The sequence below is a fragment of the Anas platyrhynchos genome, chromosome 11, assembly GCF_047663525.1.
Source record: "Anas platyrhynchos isolate ZD024472 breed Pekin duck chromosome 11, IASCAAS_PekinDuck_T2T, whole genome shotgun sequence".
Lineage (NCBI taxonomy): Eukaryota > Metazoa > Chordata > Aves > Anseriformes > Anatidae > Anas > Anas platyrhynchos.
Window position 1 is genome coordinate 9,078,856 of NC_092597.1, and position 24,822 is coordinate 9,103,677.

Below are 24,822 nucleotides of genomic sequence, written 5' to 3' on the forward strand. Positions count from 1 at the left end.
GGGAGGTTTTATTGTAACCCGGGGTTGTCTCAGGTAATTGGTGTTAGAACCCAGCTCCAGCATGAATCAACTACTGTTACCAAGTTCTTATTGTCACCTTTTACATGAGGTGTATCATCACATTATGACTATGGAATATTGTATGGACATACTGGTGAAGCTCCCAGGCTGCTGCCCCAGCCACCCTCTTGCTTACTGCTGTAGACATGCAAACCACTGGAGAAAGCAGATGCTGGTCTACAGCCATGGAGTTCCCTTTACGTAGGTTTTCAAGGCATTCCCAGATTGCTCACTTTAACTTCTCCAAAATGTGAAAGCAATGCAGTTGCCCACCTAAACTCCAAAACGTTGCACTGCTATTTCTTTTGATAACCAGGAAACCAAGTTTCAAAATGACATGACACAAAATGGCATGTACAGCACCTAGCACCAGCTGCTGGGAAACACACAGCACTGCAGACCCTGTGAACTTTCGGTGATGTTAGGAGATGGGTATTCAATGAAAGGAAAGACTTCAAGGCACCATCCAGATTCCCTGACATATGATGCCCCATTGATGCCAGGCACAGGGAGGTTTGCTTGAACAGTGAGGAGGGAAATGATCCACTGGCACCTGCTAAGGTCAAAGAAGGCTGTGTGCACGTGTAAAGCTATTCAACAGCCTAGGGGAGAACACCTGCAAGGACCTCCATAACCATCCACTATGCTTGGACTTTCAGGCGCAGAAGATTAAAACAATCCCATCTGGTATTTTTTAGAACAAGTGTACCTCCATGCACAAGCATCCCATCTATTCAGTGTCAGCAGGCAGTTCCCTTCACTTTATCCTGTACTTTTATATATAGGATCTATATTTTATGCTGAAAAACAAAACAAAACAAAACAAAAAATGTTGTCTAACCGGCATTGTTCAGCTGCATGGTTTTGGGCTCAGCTCCTTTCCATTTTACAGAACGTGCTGTGCTGCAGAAGCTGCTGGTGGTATAATGCTGAGTGCCTGACAGTGCTGAGTGCAAACCACAGCTCCCTCCTTCACGAGCTAAGACCCTTGAGTGTTTGGCAAGTGAGAAATACTGCGGCGACTTGCCCTCATCTTTATTCTTGAATGTTTTTTGTTCATATTCAGAACATTGTTCAAAGAAAACTAAAATCAGAAAAGGGGTAGGAGAAAGCAAGGGTGGGGGTGGGGGGAGGCAGAATCAGTACAAATCAGCTAGGCTTGAAATTACATATACCAAATTTGCCTGTGTCATTAAAAATGACTCTTTATGTCACATCAGAATTACAAGAGTGATTCTGCATCAGCACAGAGCCTTCTGAGAAGTTGCTGCAAATGCAATCTGAATCTTGAGGGAATGAGCAAGGGATAGCACAAATTTCCATTAGGACTGGACTGACATTCAAATTGCAATGCTGTTCTAAAAATGAACAAACAAAAACTCAGTGAACACAGGGTCACAAGATTTGTGAGGGTGTTTGTTGGAAACGGTCACAAGTTGCCAATGGAAGGGTTTTATCCCAGTGGGAGGAGAAAGTTGGTTTCACAAAAGTGAGCATTTCAGAGGAGCAACTTAATTATGTCACAACTTGCAGCGCAATAGAAGCTGGCAGGACAGGGCAAGGCAGGCAGAGCCAAGCAGGGCAGACAGGCAGAGCAGGTAGGGCAGGCTGGGCTGGCAGGGCAAAGCAGGCAGATGAAGTGGTCAGGGAGGGCAGGGCAAGCACAACAGGACGGAAGACCCCTGAATCCTGCTGTTTGGCAATGCATTAAAGTGCCTGCCCATCTCCAACCACCCCAGCTTGACTCACTTGCTCGCTATTTTCAAGCAGTTCTACTAAGCCAGTGGTTTCTGAAAACGCCTTTGTTTTATATAAACAACCCTGAAAGAAAAGTGGGAAGCCAGCATAACTAAAAGGAAACAACAGCCCTTCTTTATTCTCGTATCATTATTTTTTTTTAAAGTTGTTTCTGACTCAGTGCAGATATTTTCACTGCTTAAACATTAAGATATCCACAGATCTCTCCTGTGGGCTAGACTGACTGTACCCTTACACTCGTCCAGCATTCTGGCCCTTTTAGACCTGTCTGGCCAGCTCTCCTGGTGGTGTCAGACCCCACATGCTGAGTGGCAGTTTCCTGAGGCTTCTTATCTCATACCGTGTAAGCTGTTTGTAACAGCGAGATACTTATCTGCTTACCTCTGGCTATGGTGCATAACCTGCTGTATTACCAGCACGTCAGATTAGGTACCTTCCTTCAAATTCTGGTGGAGCCTCACAAGACAGCTCTGTGGTTGGGGAAGTACTTTGGCTTGTGCAGTGCTGGAGGTCTAGGGTTAAATCGGAACAGATTTTCATAATGATCCCTTTTGATCTCAGCAGATTAGAGAATGGCTTTCATTAGACACATTCAAGAACAGGTTAGACTACCAGCTGCCACTGATGCTATCGTCACTGCTGAACTCACTTTACTGTTAATGATCTCTCTCTTCCAGGCCTGTATTTCTATGGCAGCTTGTGTGTTTTCATAGCTTTATGAAGAATGTTTCAATTATGGGTTTGAACTCTAGGACACAAAGATGTGTGTTGTGTGATTTCACAGCTTAGCTACATGGTCAGAGCTACAGCAAGTACGTGGCAAGTCTGCTAAGTCAGGGATTCACTGATCAAAGTTTAGTCTATTTTTCATTGAACACATTATGGTTTGTTACTTCAACCTGGACCTGTGCACTCAACAGTTCGCATACCCAAGCTGCCATAGTTTGCATGTAGAAGTGTGGGACTTCTGCTGGGAGCTTGTGAAGAAGCCAGCCCTACAGGGCTGTATTAACTCTTGTGGAAGATCATCATTACACCTTACTTTTTTTTAAGCAGCTGAAATAAAATCTCTTTCCTCAGTATCATTGACGAAGATCCAGCAGAAGAATATAAATGTGATTATTTACACAAAACAGCCACGTTGATGGTCTTGGCTAAGATATGCAAAATACATAAAAACCATGAAGGTTTTAGATTCTTGAAGTACCCCAGGGGGAAGAAAAAAAGAAAAAAAAGCATCTCCTTCTAAAGGCACGTATGCAAATAGGGATAGTATTCTTAGTGTGGGAATTTAATGATGCTGAATTTTGCTCCGTTACATAAAGGTACTTTCCTTGTTAATCATTACATAGGTATTACTTGCCTAGAGTTATTTGGAGCTATTCTTTGCTACAATGTTCCACCTCGGCTTGTGCTATTTTACATAGGTAATGTGATCATGACTCTCAGATTACCAGTGCTTCCAAACTAGAAGCCAGCCTTTTCTCCATGGTCATTTTTGAAGTCCGCTGGTCTGATCAGATAATAGCATGTCCATCCAGTTAGTGCTAGAGAAGGGAGATGCTGGCATCTCGAATCATGCAGGATGATGCACTGCAGTTTCAGAGGGGTTTTCATATTGTAGAGACAAATGAAGAGCGGAGCAGGCAGACGAAATTATGCAATTCCTTTTTCATTAAATTTCACACCAAGCAAATGGTGGATATGGACGATTAATTATTTTGGCTGAAGAACTGCAAATATGACTTTATTTAAAGCCTGTTTTGAAGACTTACCTTACATCCATTTTCAAGATACAGGGCATCAACCATAAAGTACCACTTCACCATATCAAATTTCTCCTCATTAGGCTCAAAAAGTTGAAAGAAGCCAAAGAAGACTGCAGTTTTAAGAGAATTTGTAGTTTGTGTCTCATTTCTCCTAAGGTCTGTGTTTCGTCAGCCTGCAATGCAAAGTGCTGCTGCCTACTGGTTTTTGACTGCCTAACCGCTCTGTCCCTGGCACCAGATGAAACGGGCATTAAATAGCCCAGGCAGCCCACCTGGTCACCTGGTCCTTATACCTGTTTTGCTTTTCTGTTTGCTGCTGGATCCCATTGGTTTATCAAAATCCAAAATAGGCTGAAATAACCAGCTGAGGTGACCACTTCATTCAGTGAAACATTTATCTGCAATACCTGTAGGGAGAGGAAAGCACCTCCTGGACTAGAGTTGTCTGGCAGCCCAGTTTCTAGAAAGTATTGTCACTGCTAGTAACAGGCCACAGGCTTTATGCTGACTTTGCAAGGCCTCAGGACTGAGGCTTGTCAGGACTGCTTTGTCTGAACTTGTCTCAACCTGCCCAGAGCTGTGCCTTGGCTTGTTTGTTTATCTGAGAAAGCAATTCTTACAGTGACTAGAAAACTCGGGTGTAATACAGAGTAGTAGGCCAGTGAAGAAAAATGGAGATGTTAAGTTTTTTAGCAAACATAAAAATGTCTCCAAGAAAGCAAACAGGAAAGAAAAAGACACCATCAACATCATGCTCATCCTAGCAAAGGACCTGGGATCCTGACACCTGGCAATGTTTCCTCCCTGCCCTCACTGCAGCCTGAAGCCACTGACCCAGAGGATCAGTGCAATTGTGAGCATAACACCCGAGAAAAAGGGCTGGATACTAGGAAGTCCGTACATATAAATTTTACCTTGTTTTTTCCCTGTGGTAGTATAGTAGTATTCTTTTCTCTCCTCTCGTCTCTCCTCTTTTTATCTCTCCTCCTCAGTAATAATTACATCTAGACTAATAATAATTCATATATTAGACTGCTAGTACTTCTGTTACGCTAACAATAGATTCATTACTTTTTATATAAGGTAAATCTCCTTTTTGCTTGTAACAACTTTTTGAGTGTAACATGAGTCCAACCAGAGTGACCAGTGATACAGAAGTAATAAGCTGACAACGATGTTAGCAGGTGAGACCCCTGCAATGTGTCCAAGTGCTGCTGTTCCCTCTGAAAACTCACCTCTCCCATGACAAGTGCTCAGCAGCAAACTGGCTTTGTGTCAGTGGATTAACTGTCCAGAGCACCCAGTGCAGCGCAGTCCCGGGGATCATGCGGATCTAGTCCTGTTGACATCCTTGGTCATGTGCTCTCCTTGCTTTCCTTGTTTTCTGACAAGGCTTTGCAGATCCTTGTAATTCTTTTAATTTTTATTTAGAAAGACAGATAGATATACATCTTGCCAAATATGATAGTCAAGCCCAGAACCTAGAAAAGGGTCCAAAGAAGCAGTATGGAGAGACCATGCCTGGAAGGATTCATTGATTATTTGAATTCACTACTTAATATTATGGGCATTTGATTTTCTTGGTTCCCAGATATCTAAATCCAAAATTTCAAATGGAAATGGTGATGCATTGGTGCAATAGAATAGGGCTTCCAAGAGCAAAGTCAGGCTAGTCCCAGAATGAAGCAATGTAAAATGGAGGAATTGGACTCAGCCGGTATAGTTAAGAACCTGCTTACATTAATGTAACAATTGGTCACCATGTTTGAAATACTTGCCTTGAGGGAAGAGGGAAATGTCTGTATTGCAAGATACTAGAAGGTGAATTCACCCCAATTACCTCAGTGTAATGCCTCTGCATATGACACAGCCTTAGACTACACACTCTTTAGGACTTGACCTGGTTCAGTACAGGTCAAGTACAGAATAAAAAAAACAGTAAGTAGAATTCACTATGACACTGCTGTGGAGTCGTCACATCCTTAGTAACGGGAGGGATGCATCTTCTTAAAAGGCAGCATTAAGCATGTATCTTCAGAAATACCAGTTCTGCACTTTCATCCTTTCACCCAGTATTCAAGAAAGAAGGCAGGCAGGCATGCAGACATGTTGCTCATTATTCTATTTAGTATGTTCCGAATCTAGTATAAAGAACTGATATCCTTATCGTGGCCACTTTGGTATACTGAATTCATTTCACATCTTTTCCATAAGATTTCTTTATAAATGATTTACACAAAGTAAGAAAATAAATACAAAGGTAAAATGTTTTTGTTTGAAAACTACATGTCACCTAGTAACTTTGTAATGCAAATGCTAAAAACCAGACTGGTTAAGCACAGCATGATTTAACTCAGATTTTATAAACACAATGTAACAAGAGACATGCAACACACTGTACTGTGTTCCACAATGCATACTGCTTGGTTAGCAAAGTGCTGAAAAGCTGCATCCCTTTGTTTGATGATGAATCAGTTCCCGGTGAGTGTGCAGGCAAACAATAAAAGGCATTGGCAAATTGCAGGATACTTGAACCACGCATACAAAATGGCTGTGTAGTTGCATAGAAAGGTAACACAGAAGTAAACAAGGAAGTGAAACGATTTCAAATGTCATTCTGTTTTTACAGAATGTCATGTTCCCTAAAGTTGGATAAAAAAGAAGCCCTCATGAAAAGCAAAATGTCAACACTGTTCTGCAACAGTGAAACCAGTAAACATGCTCATAAGACCAAGCTGGCAAAAAGCTATAGTAAATGATGACTGAACCTTCAGAAATATCTATGCAGTTACCATGATCATGCAGTATGGTAACAATACTTCACAGTGTAATTGTGGAGTGTGAAAATATAATACAAATAATAAAAAATGATACCATCAATGCATTCTAAAGTCTTCCATCTATCTCTGTGTTTCAAAACAGAAAAGCATTACCAAAAAACAGACAGAGACGTACATACCGAGGAGCTGATGGTGGGGGACAAAAAGAAATTCTGTTTTTTCAAAATAGCCTATGAGTAAGTACTAACTGTTAATGAATTAAGCATAAACTTTGGACTAGTATTCTGTGAACAAGTAGCATAACCTTAACTCATTTTCTTTCCTGTCTGTTCAACGGCATGCCTCCCCTGAAGAAAGAGGTGCTGAGTATTTGGGAAAATGAAATTCCTAAAAGGTAACAGAGAAGAATGAGGCAAATAAAAAATCATGTTATTATGAAGAAAACTATCAAAACCTAGTAAGTAGGTTTTTCAACGTACTGTTGAAACTGTAACTACAGATGTGGATTTCCACTCTTGGTTGTTGAGGGATAGAAAACGCTCTGCAGAGAGAGTTATTTCCTTCGAACTTTCTTTTTGAAATTGACTCAAGAAAATATATGGAATTTCTCTTCTCATCTGTAGAATTTGTTTTTTGTTTAGACTGACCCCTAGGAACTCTTGTTCTTCATGCACTTTCATACTGAATTTGCAAAATTAAATACTAATTTGTCACAATAGATTTGCTTCCAACATAGATTGGCTACATTTTGATCTCACCTAATCAGACTACCTTTCCTGTTTTTTTATCCAGTGCAGGCATTTTAACAAAGTCACTTTTTTTCTCTACATGGGATTCCATTGTAATCCCTGCTTATACAAAACACCAATGCAGATCTTGGATTCACATTATTAAAATCTCCCTACAGTTTTTATACTTAAAATCTCCCAAAACATTTCAAAACAATCACTGTTTTTCAACGGTTTAAGGCTGCCAGCATGCTTTGGGGCAGGGACAGATATGATCCTGAAAGCAGACCATGGCAACTGAAGTTCAAAGATGGGTCAAGAATATGTTTACACATAGCTTTCCAGGTCAGGTTTTTCAAAACACAACTGTATTTTTCCATTCAGCTCTATTTTATTGGATAGAAACTGCTATGTTTTGCCTTTCTGAAAGAGTTGCTAAGAAGCATGCAAGAAATCAGAAGTGAAAGGGAACTGCATAATATTTCCATGCAGTCAACAATTTTGTTTTGATCTGGAAAACATAATGGCCAGAAAGAAACCAGCTGCATAAATCAGGATAAAAACTAAGGCTGGTTAAAAATTTGTGCAATTTAAGAAGTCTTCTGATAAAGAAGAAAAAATATTTTCTACATTATTTCATGATTGTATTGTCCTTTCAAGAGCTTTTATAAAAAGTTTATCAGAAAATAAGCTTATGAGGGAAGTAGAAATGGAAAAAAGGAAGATCTAAGCTGTCAGCATCTGTGGACTGTGCCTACTTTTACATCTGCCCCTGAGAGAGTACGTATCTCCCCTTCACCTGACCCAGTGCACTTATTTAAGAACAGAACATGTACCAAGCAAGTCTAAAATTAAAAGAAACAAACATATGCAAAATTCTTCTGTAAAAATTCATTAAAAAATCCATAATTTGTTCAATTAGCCATACTCCTTTCTTGACTGTCAATGAAACAGGGGCCATAAACCATTTCAACACTCAGTTTCTGTGGATGCATTTTCTTGCCTAGCTTTCTGTTCTTCCGTTGCACTGCCAAATGCTACCACTAAGTTAGTTACGCTACTGGCATGTCCTGGTCTGTTTAATTTGTCCTTTACAGACTTGGCTTTCCGAGAATGGCTGTGCAAACTCTTGGACCGTACTGATGGGAACCCCGAAGTCCTGTCCGGCTTTACTGATAGTAAGTTCTCCTTCTGAGCTTTGACAGTGGCAGGTGCAGACGTGTAAGAGGCACTAATCCCTGCTTCACCAACATCACTGTCATCATCCGTGTCCATCTGTAATTGTTTCTGCTCTGCGTGCCTTTCTGCTTCAGAGACAAAACCAGGGTACTCTGGAGGATGTTCTTGAGAAAGCTGCTGCTCAACTTCGTATTTCCATTCTGTGGCCCACTGCTCAATTGTAGAAGGGCACACCTGATCCATGATGGTACTATACTCAGTGGTCCAGTTGTTAACTCCTCCAACCACCTTTCCGCCTTTTGCAAATATAAAGCTCCTGGACTTCATCATAGTGGTTTGACAAGCACTGAATGTTTCAGGAGGAAAATAGCGCATTGCTTTTGATTTGTCTAAGGGATAAGAGATTGTTGCTTCTAACTTAGTCCGTTCTACTTTTAACTGAGTGTTCTGAAAATCTGGTTTGGGTACCGACTGTCTGCTGATAACATCCATCTGGTTTATACTTCGAGGAACCGTTTCATCATTCTTGAAAATCCCTTGGTTTTCATCCTCCAAAATACCCGAACCAGAATGAGGTCTGGAAACATTTTGTTCAATTTCTAATGTAGATCTACTGTAATCTGACGGGTTGACTGAATTAGCATTAGAGGTGTAATGGAGACTGGTCTGGTTCTCTGGAACCAGCATCCTTGGGTCTGCTCCATCTTCTTTTGCACCAATGGAATAGGCTTTTTTACGCAATCCTATGGCTGGTGACATCGGAGTGGTACTGTCATCATAAGTTAACTCATCACCACCAACATGGTATCTATACATGCTGTAGCCATCAGAGCTGTTGACACTGCTTTGCCTCAGGAGATACGCAGCATCACACTCAGATGAAGCCCGTGAACACGTATATGTCAGCTCAGACTTGTCAATACCTGCCAGCTTCTCCAGAGCATTCACCATCCGACCAGAAAGTTCTTCCAGTTGAGAGAGTCGAAGGTCAACTGTTTGAAGAGAGGCTTTCATAAAATGTTCTCTTTCATTCACTTCTTCTAGCCTCATAGACATGTTTTCAACTCTGTTGGGTACAAAAGAGGAAGCATAAAACAGAAAGGGTGGGATAGTGCAGTAACCTGTTATAGGCCCCCAGATACTGATTTTTTTCCTAAGACAGAATTTTGTGCTATGTATCATTATACATCATTATTTTTTCCTGTGTGTGGCATAGTACTTGTTCATTTTCTTTTTATCCATGCTTTCCTTATACCATATTAGAGGGCTACTTGAATTTTCCCTTATTTACATGCCAGGAGAGTACAAGAGTTGTAGCCCTTTTGGGAGAGACTACCATTATATTCCTCTTTGAGTGTGCCACCCTCTTCACATTCAGTTGTGAATGCATCTATTAATTATATGAAAAATACCTTCTAATAACATGTTCACAGAATGACTTAAAACAGCATCAAGGCATGTTGTAAAACTGGTTTTGTGGCTGTGGAAGAGGGAACGTGCACTAGTGTTTATGGGGTTACTTTCTTTCTTGAAATACCTTTCAATTACGTATCAGTGCAGAAGGGAGTAGAATTACTGTCTAGCTCAATTTAAAAATTTCAATTAAAAAAAAAAACTTTTTTTTTTCCATTTTCTTTTATCATTTATATCGTAATGGAAATTACGGTTCCAGAAGAATTAATAAAAAAGCCAGGTGTTAGAATGTGACTTAGAGATCATATACTAGTAAATCAACTGTGGAAATGAAATTAACATTCTTTTGCTCTTACACACAAAAGATGATGAAGCATCTGGAGCAAGAAGTCATGAGAAATACACAAATCTGCTTTGTGACTATAGACCATAGTGAATCAGTGAGGCTTAGCAACCACGCTTTATTCTCTGGTACAATACCTAGGATTTTGACAAATTGCCATGGAGAAATAGTGCAACAGAAATGACTTGATAATATGTGGCAGATTTCATTTACTTCTCTATTCTCAAACTTCACAAATAATATTGCAAGATATAAATTGCCTCCCTTCAACAAAAAGATATTTAGCCGTTAGGGAATTAAACGTCTCAGAGATCAACTTAGGAAGCATGGACAGCTTGGTTGAGGGAGGTGATTCTGCCTCTCAATTCTGCTCTCATGAGACCCCATTCAGAGTACTGCATTCAGCTCTGGGGCCCCCAGCACAAGAAAGACATGAATGTAGATCAAGTCCAAAGGAACATCACAAAGATGATCAAAGGGCTGGAACTCCTCTCCTATGAAGACAGGCTGAGAGAGCTGGGGATGTTCAGCCTGGAGAAGAGAAAGCTCCAGGGAAACCTCATCGCAGCCTTCCAGTACCTAAAGAGGGCCTACAGGAAAGCAGGAGAAGGTTCTCACTGTCAGGGAACATAGCTTAAAAAGTTTAACAAGTACTGATTTTTCTCAAGTGGAATCTAAGGTGTAACTGCGATCTTCAGATGGTGAGAGGGAAAAAACTACCTTGGACAGAAACGTTCTTACAACGAAGCTAACCAAACCAGCAGCCTTAGTGACACGCCATCAGAACAACAAAAAGCTTGTTCTTGTGAGAGATGCATCTGCATTGACATTTACCTAGGACTCAGAACAGCGTCTGAATGGCAGGGGTTTCTCCAAGATCATAAGTCTACTTTATCTAAACTTCAGTTATAATGAGGACACAAAAAGCAATATATTGTTCCAGGTAAGTGGTTTGGTTTCTTTTCTTAATAGGTACCTTTCAGAGGTAACTCTGATGCGTTCATCATTAGATGACTGCTGCTCATCCTCTTTTTCCTGGAAGTATTCTTCTACGCACTGCTCTTCAAACTCGTACAGTTTTTTTAGCTCTTCATCATTCAGAAATAACTCTGCATAAAACAGAAGAAAAATGTGTTTTTAACACCTTTAACTTTTCCTCTACTAAAAGAACAGATGATTTTGTAAACAGGGAATGAGCACTTCGCCAAGGATGGCTATAGCCCTGAAGGCAACGTAATGCATTGTGACTATTACCTGCTTCTACAACCATTCACTACGGGCTGAATTTTCTTAGTGACCTTTACCCTTTAGCGACCTTTACCCTTTCTAATAATAGTGCTACATGTTAAACAAAGTCAACAGATTTTACAGGCTGAGACTAGAGCAATCTCTGCCAGTTTGATTGTTCCTTAATTCAAGTATCATCCATAAAGAATGACAGTTAAAGGCAACAGGTAACGTGATATAACATTGTTTTCCAGACATTCTTTGGATAAGAGCTTCAAAAACTTAAAATCATGTAGGAAAATCCAATGGAAACATTAAGTTTGTGGGAACATTTTATCCTTTATTCAGATTCGTTTTTTTTTTTTTTTTATCTGTAGTGACTGTTACATTTACTCTTTTTTCTGCCCTTATTTCCTTTCTTTTAAATCCAAAGCATACTGTGCAAAAGATAATTACTTAATAATTGCAGAGTGAGTTAGTAGAAGAATCCTCACTGTTCTCCTGTGAAATAGCAGGTATGTAACATGGAGAAAGTGGGTATGCTCTTGGACACAGATTGCTCACAATCACGAAGCTGACACTACAGATGACATTTGAAACTGTAATCCCTTTCTCTCAGTTTCCTATTTCCCCTTTCCATTGTATGAACTTTACTAGAACTTGGTAAAACCAGATTAAGTGGATGCCAGGTATGCTGAAGTATGTTAAAGAAAGCATTCATTACCAGCATAGCATCTTGTAATCTTAAGAGCCCAAGGAACTCAACGGCTGTTAACTTCGTATCAGTTTTGTCCCATGCTGTCCTCTGCAAATACACTGGACAGTCAATGTGAACAAAAGTAATAGTTCAGCATTGGAAAAGCTACTGCTTTCTGCTAATATGGTGCAAAGAGCTAAATTTAGAGAAGATTCCTTGCATACTCAGTCCCCTGTCACGCTCATCCTGGTCTCCTTCACGCTTCTTGCAGCGACAGCAGACTCTCTTGATGATTATGTAGAGGTGGCTGAAGATAATCATCGGCGGTGGGAGGACAGGTCTGTCATGGAATGTCATAATCAGCTGGTACCGCTGGAACTTCCAGACTTGGTTGGATATTGATTTTACCTCAAAGAAGGTATTGCTGAAAGGGAACATAGGTACATTTTCTATTAGGTCCCTAAGTTTACTTATCATTAAGCAAGAACAACAGTGAAAAATAAATAACAACATGAGGCCACATGACTTGCTTGGTTCACTTCTTATTTGATGCAACTGAACTTGCTGAACTAATGATGAACCTGAACTCATGATTTTATTACTCCTTTGGAAGGTGGCAGAACAGAAGGTGCTCTGTATCTCTTATGCACCACCCAAAATAGTCATCATCTTAGACAGACTATTTGCTTCTACTGTAAAGTGCTTTATCTGTCAGTGAAAATAAACTTACACAATTTTATTAACAATTCTATTTATTAATGCGTTAATTCTATTAACACATTCCAGTATTTGATATTATACGAAGTATTAAATCCATGAAAGGTATTCTGTATGCTAAACCCAAAGAACCACAGTTTTCTTTTAACATGCTAATCAGCTTGACCTACATAGAACACTTCTCAAGTTTTCACAAAATGTTCTAAATTCAAACTTTGTTCATTCAGACTTCTGATTTGAAAACACTGTGCATATTCTTTTAAAGCATGTTGTTCTTGGAAGCTACGGCTTCATCATTTCTACACCAAAATGGGGTGCGTTATAAAGACATTCTGTTTTGTAATTCAGGGGATATGAAGGAGTAGAAAGTGGACACTGTTCAATCCAGAGACAACAACATTAAAGGTTATAAAATGCCAACTACGAGAGAGAAGATTTGGATGTTCTGTCTTACATGAAGCTTTTCAAGCTTTTTTAAAATATACGAGGACAGTTCACATCTATGAGGATGATATTGACGCTTCCTCTTTTTATGTGTTCGTCCAATTCTTTTCTTTCTGTTCTTTAGAAAATTTACCTTCACAAAAATAGTTTAAAAATCTCTTCAAAAACAGAGAATTCTTGAGTACACGTAGCTCCTAGTTTCTTTTGGCTAAGAACACATGAGATTACTAACACTGTTAATTGACAACCTGACTTCGTTCTGTCTCTCTAGCATAGCAGGAATTCCCCAGTTAGGTCTCACCCCCCTGTAACCATGCTAGGATGGCAGGAGTTAACAGCATGACCTACTTCCCAAACTGCTGATTCCTTGGTCTCTTCAGCCAATAATAGCTACCATTGTAAGATACTTCCCCTTCCCCCTAGCAATGTGACTGGCATTTCAGCACTTTAAAATTCATGACCTTTTAAGCTGCATACATCAAATGAAAGACGGGCTTTGTGAGCTGTAGATTTCTGAGCACAAAATTAACTATTTTTGTGATTGTGACACCCATCACCTACGCCAGCAAGCCCTGCAACACTGCATATTTATGGACATCCAAATGGAATCACCTGCTTTTCTCAGTTGGTGTTATGGGAAAACGTTAGTAGCAAGTACATGTTTCAATTGTTCCTATTTTTTTTAATCCCTAGATGATGATAGGAAAAGCATGCAACATAATTGTTGGCAGAAAGCACAGGCTGTAGAAACGCATTTAGTTTTACTCCTGCAAATTCTAAGTATGGATTTTATGGATTTATGGAATAATATTAAGAATTTGCACAGTTGCATGTTGCTTGTACTGGCCACACATGTAGTCACAGATCTTGGTAATGTGTAGCCATCCTTTCTCTTGGTTCAAGGCAATATACACTGCAGTCATGGGTGGTATAGGAACTCTGCAAAACCCTCTCTTCTTTTTGTTCCTAAGTTACAAGAAGCAAAGCAAGAAGAAAAAAGAAGGCAGATGATGCAGTGATAGTAGAAATGCCTTCTGCTTTTGATGCTTGCATTTTCATTCTGCAGAACTATGGTAGAATCATGTTTGCTAATGGTTGTATGGGCTTCCATGTAGCAAGTTTCATGGATTCAGTTTTCATCTTTACTAAGCAATCTTGAGGCCTGACATTATCCATTAGGCAGTGACTGATGATAGCCAGATTCTTGCATACGCACTACTGCAGTTGCTGGCAAATTTGCAGTAACCTGTCCTGTACTCTTTCCTAGTGTATGAACCATTCCGAACATGTGCCAGTCATGTTCATAGATTCTGAGTGCAAATGCAAACCCTTGCAAAATCAGTTGATGGACTCCCACTGAAATTTTATCTTGGCAGTAGGAAAGTAAAGATAGTACATGATCATTTACATACTTGAAGACAGCAATCAGCAGGTTTACCAGGAGGATATTTGCCACCAAGAGGTAACAGGCCATAATAGCTGGAGTGAGCCAGGCCCCTGGTATGCATGGAGGGAGGCGTTTACCATCCTCATCGTAAAGATTGTCTCCACAAGGAGCTAATTAAAAACAGGAAAGATATTTAAATTGCCTGACAGTTGAGAAAATAATTCACATTTATTTAATAATGACACACATATAAAATTTACCAAACTAAATAAATTTTGCCAATTTATTTCCAGTAGAAAGTATGTATAATTTCTATTCCAAAGTCTGCTTCTAACTACACCATGCAAAAAAAAAATGTCCTGTAATAGTGAACATGGGAGTGACCTCAAGTTTACTGTGTAGCGTAGCTTCCTTTCCAAATGGATATTTTTTCCTCACAAAATACATAGACTCTCTGGAGTAAGGGCTTTTTTTTAGAGTTTGGGTAAATGCAGCAAGTTTGTTCTGTCTTTAAGTGCAGGGGCAGCCTATCTAATTTCAAATGCAAGGCTAAACTCTTTTTTGGAACCATTTTGTATTAGGTAGAGTGTTTATCAACCACAGGTTCCTTAGCTGAAATCCCTTAACGAATACTAAGTCTGACAGTAAGTTCATTACACTTTTTATTTATGTGACTAGGCAAAAACAGCTTTTTGAAGCTTTCTGAAAGTGAAAAAAAAAAAACAATGTCCCCTGAGAAATACTTTCAAATATTTGACAACAGTTTATTCTTACTTACTGTGAAAGAAAATAGATATTTAGTCTATGATTAATCCCAACATATTTTGCTTGCTTTTCAAAGATCAGACCTACGTTTTTCCTGTTTATCACAAAGAAAGTATAAAAGGGAAGTCAAATGAACCATAGTATTATTTACATGGATCAGTGAAAGTGCTGCTAAAGAAACACTAATATATAGGTAATCAAAAGTAATTATTTATAACATGATATTAATTACAAAAGCTTGGCCAAAACTTCTGATCTGCAACATATATTAAAATATTTTTCCTCTGCTTCTTTTCAGATGAAACTGTTTCAGTAGAAAAACAATTGACATGTGAATATTGGGTAAGCCCTATAATTATGGTATCTACTGAATACCTAGGATCTAGTGAAGAAAAAGATTAATGAACGTATTCTGCTAAATTAGATCATCAGCAGCTCTCCAAAGAGACTTACGATTGATTTCCATGGCATAGACTGAATGGCATTCCAAAGGAACGAAATAAGAAAGGAGGCAGGGAGAGAGGGAAAGAAAACAATAGAATAATATAAGGAAAACAGAAACCAAGAAAGATGATTGAAAATACAGTTTTGTCACCAAGAAAAGATAAGCAACTTAAATGTTGTAACAGTGGAGACACATGGTTAGAAACAATGTCTTAGTTAAAACTGCACGGCATTCTGCCATTTCCTTTTCACATTGTGTTCTCCAAATGTTACACAAGGCAGCAAATCCATGATATTAAAATAAATCACAAAATGCTGATGGCAGATGATCATGTAAACTTACAAGATATTTCAGGCAACTAACAAAACTGGCAGTCACCACAAACACAAAACAACTCGAAGTTACCACATAAGATCATTCTTTCAGCTATTATGGAATATTTCCTCCTGATTTTTTATTATTATTTTAAGAATCACCCTGGCTTTGAGTCTGCCAGCTGTTTCTGTTGAATAGCTCTCTTTCCATTAATAGCCACGATACTGCTGTTATTAAAGTACAGTATTACTAAAGCCCATTTTAATGGCAGTATAGATACCCGCTCGCCAACCCCTAAATGGTGAGCATAAGAAAAATCACACTTTTGGAAGAAACTCAGCCAGTCTTTCCTATCGCTAATGAATATGTTGCTGTTGAATACCACTGATTTCTTGCCCATGGGCATCTTCTAAATGGAGCGAACTAGACTGAGAAGCTTCCTGGGCTGCATTAGGAAAAGAGTTACCAGCAAGTTGAGGAAGGTAGTTGTTCTCCTCTATTCAGCCCTGGTGGAAGCACACCTGGACTGGTGTGTCAAGTTCCAGGCTCCCCAGTACTGGAAAGTATCCAGCAAAGGGCCACAGAAATGTTTAAGGTGACTGGAGCACTTGACAAATGAAGCAAGGCTGGGAACTGGAACTATTCAGCCTGGAGAAGAGAAGGCTCAGGAGAGATCTTACAAAGGCAAGAGTACACCCAGCAGTGGTGGGGAGTAAAGAAGACAGCCAAACTCTTCTAATATATACTAAAGGAAGCCAGCTCCACGTTTAACCATCTGTACAAATTTTGAATATTAACAAAAAACTATCAGTAACATGACAGTGTCCATCTCCTCTAAGACAGATTTTATTTTCATCTGTGCAGCTTTTGTGTAAGAAATACTATTTCCACACCTAAAGCCAATCAAGCAGCTTTCCTTTATTGTTTTGTTTTTCCAAAGATGTAGAAAAGAACATGAGTGATTTATGAAACTGAAAGATTTCTGGAAAGTAGATGTATCAGTATTAGTAAAAATGTATTAGCTCATTGTTTGTGCTGTGAGCTGGAGATAAAAAGGCATGTATACTTTTGTCTCCTGTAAAAGGTATTTATTTTTTTCTTCTTCTGTTGGAATTGTCTATTAGTAAAACATTGGTTCAAAGAAAAGATTAAGAATGATCTCTGCTGATTCATGAAAGTAAACAGAACATTTAATACTGTTATACTCTCTGACAGGTGAGTATTCCAGACTATATCCCTCTCACTGTTAACTGAATTGGGACATACAATGAGAGACAGGACATGCAGGTGGGGAACAGGAAGTTCTTAGTCTCCTGAGTTTGTCACAAGAAAACCCTCAAGACAAGAATAATTAATCATACAGACAAAACCACTCTAATTCCAAATTAAAAAAATAAAAAACAACAACATTAATTTGGATCTGATCATCTGCCTCATAAACAGGAAACAGAATCTTACTATGAATTCTACTCTTACGGTCTATCTGGTCTGCGAACACCTCTCCATAGATCATCCAGTAGGGCATATAGAAGATGTTGCGAGCTAGTCTCCAAGAAGGCTCTTCATCTGGATGCAGGATAGCTTGGCGGGCTACTCCAAAACTCATTAGAACCACAAGCATGATCACCACAAAGTAGAGCATGTCAATCATCTGCAGAGAGACCACACAGAGGGGTTCTTATCATCACAAGCTAGTACAGGGGCATCGGCATGTCTGTTTGCCAACATGCAGTAAAATGATCAAGTCTTTGACTTTAACTACTCCTCATGAATGAACATACATAAAAATACAGGAAAAAGTCTGAATTTATATTTAAAAAAAGACTTAAAACAGTAAAAGGTTTGTTATCCCTATTCTCTTTTGTATCATGTATCACGGCATTACTATGCTGTGCTTCCAACAGAGTCTTTCTGTGGTCGCAAAGAGATGACAATCATTGTTGTATCATTTGTCCACAACTGATGGTTTTGTGGATGATTCCTATTTATCATCAATCTGTTATTGCTATGGCTTTGGGAGGCAGAAGGCAGGCAAAGTGAACAATCTTCTGAATTTTTTTGAACCAATTTAAAAAGTATCTCCCTCTTGAATCAAGCAATTATTAGCAAGAGTATTCAATCTCATGTGTGTGCAAAATTTACAAGGCAATTTTTTTCACAGCCCTTACTCAGAGTCCTACACAGATAGAAAAACTTCTTCAGGGTTGTTATTTAAAATCAGAACTGAATTTTGTTTCCTACAAAGTTCTGAAATACGTAACTTACTAACCATCTTTCCAATCATCATGACGTAAGGTCCCAGATACTTGTTCACACCAAAGATATCTAGTACTCTAATGTACCAGAAAATTATATCTACACAGTAAATTACTCTTCCATAACCCATGTAAGGCTGGTTCTGTAGGCGAAGAATTGCTCCTATCATAAATACTGAAATGGCCACCAGGTCAGTAATATTCCAGTATTCCTGGAGCCAAACTTTCACTTTTTGGCTCAGCTTTCCTGGCTCTGACATCAGAATCTAAAATAAAAAATTAACAAAGACATAATTAGGAGAAATGCCAAGCTACATTTCTGAAGTAACAGTCATGAAAAAAGAACAACCTTTTCACATTTAATACATGGTTGGGACCCCCTCCCATTGGCAGCACAATTTCTCTTAGGCAGCAATATTTTAAGTGCCTAGCTGCAACATTTTCTTTTAATCTTTCTTTCTATTTTGGCTTAATTAAGCCTTTGTTGCTGTTGTTGAAATTTATCAATAACATTCAAACTAGAAGATTTACCCAGCAAGGGAAAGATTTAGGATATGGGTCATAAATGAAAATCTCTCCAATGATTGGTGTTTTGGGACTCTGTGGATAAGACAATCTTGTCTCATGCATGGCTTCTCACATTCTGCATAAGTCAATGCCATTATTACCTCTACAAAAGAGCTTCGTTTTGAAGATTATGTGATAGCATGATCAGACTTTACCTCTCTTACTTTCTCTAAAGCCAGTGTCACAATGTAGGAGATGACAATCCATTCCTGGACTGACGGCCACCGTTCCATCCGCACCAAGATGATATAATTAAATAGCATCAAGTAACCCAGGTATGATATCTACAAAAAGGATATCCTTTATGGACTTTTGTGACATTCATATTAACACATATGAACACATATTTTGAGGCTGTGTGTGACAGATTCAGGTGCTGAAGACTTATTTGTGCAAGGAAAAAGCTTTTATTTCGTGAAGGAAGTGTGCTTGCTACAATGCTCTTGCTACTACAGCTGTTGCGCACAGTGGCAGAGGCCATGGGCCTCCAGCAGATGGACATGATCCACACAGCTAAATTATCTCATTTGTTGAAATAAGCAGGACAATGGCAAAGCATTTTAAATCAGGCCCTTTGTGCTTGTGGCTTTTTTAATCTACGACAATGTAACTCCTTTACACTATGAAACCATAGTGTAATGAAAACCTTTTGTAAACCATAGCGTATGAAACCTTTTAAATTACTATTACAGGCAGCAGAAAGATCAGATCAGTATAGTGCTGTGTGATGACCTGCTGAAACTAAAAACCTACATAATATTATAGCATCCTAACTCAGAATAAAAAAGAAACCAGTATCCTTCATGCAGGGAACACATGAAATTCATGAGCAGCAGCATGAGTATTTCTTTCTGTTTTATTAAAGTAGAGTTTGGCACTAGATAATTCTTGATGCACTAAAGAGAAAATGAGATAGCTGTAGTTTAGATTGTTTTTAATTATTTAAAAAGTAAAAAAAGAATCCATTAAGTCTTAGGGATCTGTGCTTCTGTTGAGGTTGCACTCACCTGAGCCTAACTTGACACAGTGAATGGCAAGCACTCATACTGCAGCATTTCTTGTTTGGTATTAAAGTGCATTTCAAAGCAGAACACGATCCAGAGGGCTTTAAAAAGCAAGGGAATCCAGTCTAGCATGGACTGAGTGACTGGACTATGCAGCTTGCATGGTCTGGCATATGTTTAGCTAGCCAGAGCCTCCTTCAAAGTGTGTAGGAGCTTTAGAGGGTGACAGCATAAGCTACAGTTGCTTGTTCTGTTTCACTGTCTAAGCATTTTTCTCTGAATAAAAAGAGTGCTTTACTCATCAGATTCCATGAAAATCACTATTATGTATGTATTATGTAGTTACTATTTTTACATGACAATCCTTTAAGTTTCATAGGCATGAGAAAAACAATCACTGTCAGCTTAATCACCATGACTTACTGTGTAGAACCAAAATTTGACAATAGGTGCATTATAGAACTCATAGATCTTTGTTCCAATTGGAAGGCTGTTTTGTTTTTTATTTCCATTCTCTTCATCTCCTTTTCGGGAACCTGTATCCGCATTTGCATCCTGAAAAAAAATGATGATGTCAGTTTTCACTGATACACACATAAAAAATAGTAGCTTTTCGCATTTATAATCCCAGCCAACTGTTAGCTTCAAAACGCCTCCTCTGAGCAACAGAGGAGTCTTTAGCTCAGTTGTCTTTTCTTAAAACAGAAAATCTCTCAGCTATAGTAAATCTATACATCTCTACAATTTACACACCCTGAGAATACAGCCTATATACTTCCAATACCCTTCACTGATTCTTCACAGAGGCAGTTGCGATTTTAACCTCAATGACCTACAGCAGAGAGAACTTAGAATACTGAGCACTCTTGAAGTGTTAGAACTTCCTGATAAGCTCCAGTACTGACCACATTTTCATCCTCTTTTTCTTTGCCTTCTTCATTTTCTCTTGATGTCTGGTAAGAATAATCATCGTAACTGCGAAACTCTAGGAAAAGGATGGTAGGAGGGAAGAGAATCCCCATTATAACCTGTACAACAAAGAAGAATTCAATTCAGACTGCAATACTTGTTTAAACTAATAGTTTTCATAAAAAAGGCTATTCCCATTAAAAAATCTTTTCTTTTGCATAATATTCAAGATACTCTGCTATCCTACAAAAGTAATAAATGTGTAGCACTTAAATATTTTCGATAAGCTGTTTTATGAAAGGATGAATTCTGTTACTGTATGAGAATGCAGAGATACAGCAACACAGGCATGAGTTGCCAAAGTACAGAAAAGGAGTAAAAGAAGAGAGGAATGCAGGTAACAAAACTAGAACTTTAGCAGGTTGATTAATGCTTTGGAGGAAAGAAGGGAAATCAATGAACAGATTTAGAAATCACCATGATGAAATCTGAAAGGCAGATGCAGGCCTGAAGATTTTAAATGGCTTTAAGTGGCAGATGGGGGAAAGCAGAAAGAAGTTGAAAATGACAGAGGGAGTGCAACATGTGTGTGAGTGACCTCAGGAGCATGACCTGGGAAGGGTGGCAAGGCACTTTGACATGGGGGGATTAAGAAAATAAGGAGGTAAGAATGAAGGCGACATCATCATGATGGGCCTTCACATGGAGGACAGCATCTGCATTATATAATGACGAAAAGATTATATTCATCTAAAAACACAGGAAAAAAAAAAAAGCACAACACAAACACTGCTCTGTTTCCTTAAGATTGGCTCACTCATGTTTCTCTTTGTGGCAGCTTCTTCACACTGCTTTTGTTTGTTTGTTTTTTCCAAACCCAATAATCAGGAAATATAAAAATCAGTACAAGGGATACAAGCATCAAATTGTAGAAGAAAGGAATAAAGATCACATGATTTCACACAATACAATGTGTAATACAATTGTGTAATACAATTACACAGATTTCAATCTTGACTCTGTGTCTTCTGGCAACACTAATAAGAATCTGTCCAAGATTCCTTTTCTATCTGTCTTCATTGTGTGGACCCCTAGAGACCTTTTTGCTTTTATCCAATTGATTTTTAATTTGGGACTCATGTTTTAAATGAACAGATCTCAATATGTATTGAAAGCCACAACTTTGCTCCCAGGTTCCAATCACATTAAGCCTTCTATAGGTCATTGTCACGTCATTTTCCTTTGTCACAGGATAATGCTCCTTAGACTTCCTGAGTTTAGAAACAAAAAAAATAAGATATTCCGAACAGGTATGTTCTGAAACCATCTTTAATTAGCATGCTAATTTGTTCTATGTATACACTATATGTAATGTAGTATTATTTGCAACCATATATTTGAAGGTAAATGCAGAACAGAAATACCTTAAGACCTGGGTTTTTCCGCATACGTAGTCGCCCCATCCACATATCTGTTAAGAGCATCTGACTGCATGTGTGAGCAATGAAGTCCCTGTGTTTAGCTGCCACAGCCAATTTCAAGCAGGTAGAATTACTCCAATTTTTCAGTTCATAGGTCAGCAGTTTCATGGCAATCTGCTCATCATGTTTGTAGGACTGATCCAAGAGCTCAACTGCCAGTTGGCCAAAATCTCTGGAAGATACAAGGTATGTCTAGTGAAGTTTGATTTAGTAATCAGTGTTTGCTTGCATTTGGGATTTTCATTCTATTCATATGGGATTATATCTTCCCATGCACAAAAATAAGAACAACCGAGTCTTGAACTTGAATTGGGACAGTCTACAAAAATTCCCATCAAATTTTTAGTGTCTGCAGACTATTGGTATAAGCTTATACCAATAACATCTTTAGACAAGTTTACCTATAGATAGCCCTTAATTTATGCGATCATATCTTGAAAATAACATTGTGAAATAAAGCTAGCTGCTTTACAGAGAAAGAAGCTGAAGAAAGAATGTGCGCCATCAGAAAAAATGCAAGTCTTCTCCTTGCTAGCGCTGCCTTTGGACTCTGAGAACAAATTTTGGCTTGTTTACTGTTGATAACTAGGCTCCAAGTCATACTCAATGAACCTACAGTCTAGAAATGAATCGTACTCTACTAAAAATCTAGCTTTCAGCAGGTCCAACAACCCTCTCTATCAGATAGACACATACTTTGCACCAGGTCTACTAACTTTGAGTTGTTGTCCAGATCCTGAGAGATGTCATCCACTAGTTCACTCTCAGAAGACTCATGGGCCATAGATTTGTAGAGCTTACAGGCAACAAGTGCCTTGGCCATGGTTTCCTCTCCTCGTTGCCAAAGGAAGAGTGCCATCTTTTGCCGTTTCATCAGCACGGCCCATATCATAAGTTCATGAAATGGATACTGAAAGCGGCTGACTTCTGGGTCATCCACATCAATATCGATCTCTTCCTCCTTTTTCTTCTTCTTCTTCTTCCCTTTTGTGGGAGGCTCATCATCCTGGGAAGAAAAGAGAAATTCTTCCTATCAATCTTTAACAGCTAATCTGACAACGGCACCATGCACAGGACGCATATTGAGAGGATATGATATTATTACATTTTTTTTTTTTCTTTTTGCTAAAGCAAATGGTAAAAAAAAACTACGGAGAACATGTGAAAGAGCATGCACTGGGCTAGCACACGTGTTAATGCTTTATTCAGAGAACCATTTCTTGCATGCTTAACTATAAGTCATGGTTAATGTTTTATTCAGAGAACCATTTCTTGCATGCTCAACTACAAGTCACCATTTTGGATAAGTACAGTAGAATCCTGTTGTTCTGAAGCCATCACTTTACACTGCATTGTAAGTGGATCTCTACCATATGTGTAATTGCACCAGTTGATTTGCAGTGAATTAATATTTAATACATTCTACTGCAGTGTAAATGGAGCTTTAGCAAACCTGACTTCACTGTGAATGTTCCACTCTAAGTTTATTTGCTACGTCTGTATCTATTCCGGAAGAACAGTGCTGCATATCTTACAGGTGTCAAAGCAGTCTGCAGGTTGACATACAGGTGGAGAGAGTGGTTAACATGCAAACAGAAAAGACAGGCAGATAGTGTCCTTAAGAACAGCAAGATACTAAAGGGAGTGTTCACCTTTGAATAAGCAATCTCCTCTTATGTATGCTGGGCAAACGGAAGGTTTAAGTATCCCGTTTCTTAAAGGGATAGAGAGGATAGGCCATTACTACAGGAACCAACATGGAAGTAACTGAAGGGAAGTACTGACAATGAAGCAGGATCCTGAAGGGAAAAAAGCCATGATTGGGTAAATTAAGGTTTAAATAATGGAGGAAGAACATTGCATATATAGGTGTAGACAGAGATTATCATCATTGTAGGCTTTGATTCCAATCTCAGAATAGGATTGCAAGTAAAAGCAGTTACCATCCTACAGAATCAATTGCTGTTCATACAAGCAGTCTCAGCCTAAAGCACCTCTTTATGACAATTACAAACTTAAACCCAAATTCAGGGTTCAGCCTTACACCCCAGGTTTCCAAAAAAACCTTCTTCAGTTCAACAATTAAGCATGCATTTTTCTTTCAGCGGTTCTAAGAACTGCAAGTGGTGACCTTGGTCTCCTACAGAAAATTTAGGGGTCCTTAACTGAGTGAATAAATTGCATGTGAATAAATTGTAGAGAATCTTTGAAGCACAAAGCATAAAATCTCAGATGGAGGAACAAAAATCAGGTACTCCTCACACTCTGAAAGGCAAATTAAAACAAAACCCTGGGTAGGAAAGAAAGTGCCAAGGAGCCTAAACTTCTTGTTTTAAAGCTGCTAACACTGGAAGTGAAAATAAAAATTGGAGATGCATCAAATTACTGACCACTTCAGTAAATGAAAAGATCATTTTTCATTTCAACATTTTCTTTTAGAAAGGAGTGAGCTACACCCACTATCAAGTGCAGAGAACGCTTCAGTTTGTGCCACATAAACCACTTCCCACTGGAAGATAGAGGAAAAATCAAAATTTACATTTGGAGAAGCATTATGTAACCTACATGTGATCAAAACT

General features: G+C 38.8%; 1 protein-coding gene and 1 long non-coding RNA gene across 11 annotated transcripts in view; one reads left to right on the forward strand and one right to left on the reverse strand.

Annotated features, from left to right (window-relative positions):
• Positions 1-5,688: 5,688 nt before the first annotated feature.
• The window catches only part of TRPM1 (transient receptor potential cation channel subfamily M member 1), a 128,503-nt gene continuing 109,369 nt past the window's right edge, over positions 5,689-24,822 (reverse strand). For 8 of the 10 annotated variants that reach the window (XM_072043535.1, XM_072043528.1, XM_072043534.1 and 5 more), the window contains 11 exons: positions 22,960-23,249; positions 22,187-22,415; positions 20,759-20,881; positions 20,277-20,408; positions 19,005-19,133; positions 18,297-18,548; positions 17,486-17,678; positions 14,528-14,672; positions 12,179-12,378; positions 11,007-11,139; positions 5,689-9,340 (listed from right to left, as the gene is read on the reverse strand). In XM_072043535.1, the coding sequence (XP_071899636.1) occupies positions 8,065-9,340; positions 11,007-11,139; positions 12,179-12,378; positions 14,528-14,672; positions 17,486-17,678; positions 18,297-18,548; positions 19,005-19,133; positions 20,277-20,408; positions 20,759-20,881; positions 22,187-22,415; positions 22,960-23,249 (3,102 nt within the window). In that variant the 3' untranslated portion in view covers positions 5,689-8,064. The remainder of the gene's footprint in view (positions 9,341-11,006; positions 11,140-12,178; positions 12,379-14,527; positions 14,673-17,485; positions 17,679-18,296; positions 18,549-19,004; positions 19,134-20,276; positions 20,409-20,758; positions 20,882-22,186; positions 22,416-22,959; positions 23,250-24,822) is intronic. The other 2 variants (XM_072043529.1, XM_072043530.1) reach the window with 2 other exon arrangements.
• Positions 6,721-17,502, forward strand: LOC110353794 (uncharacterized). The gene is made up of 4 exons (XR_005268479.2): positions 6,721-6,824; positions 8,193-8,273; positions 12,226-12,372; positions 15,566-17,502. It is a non-coding gene; the product is annotated as an uncharacterized lncRNA (long non-coding RNA).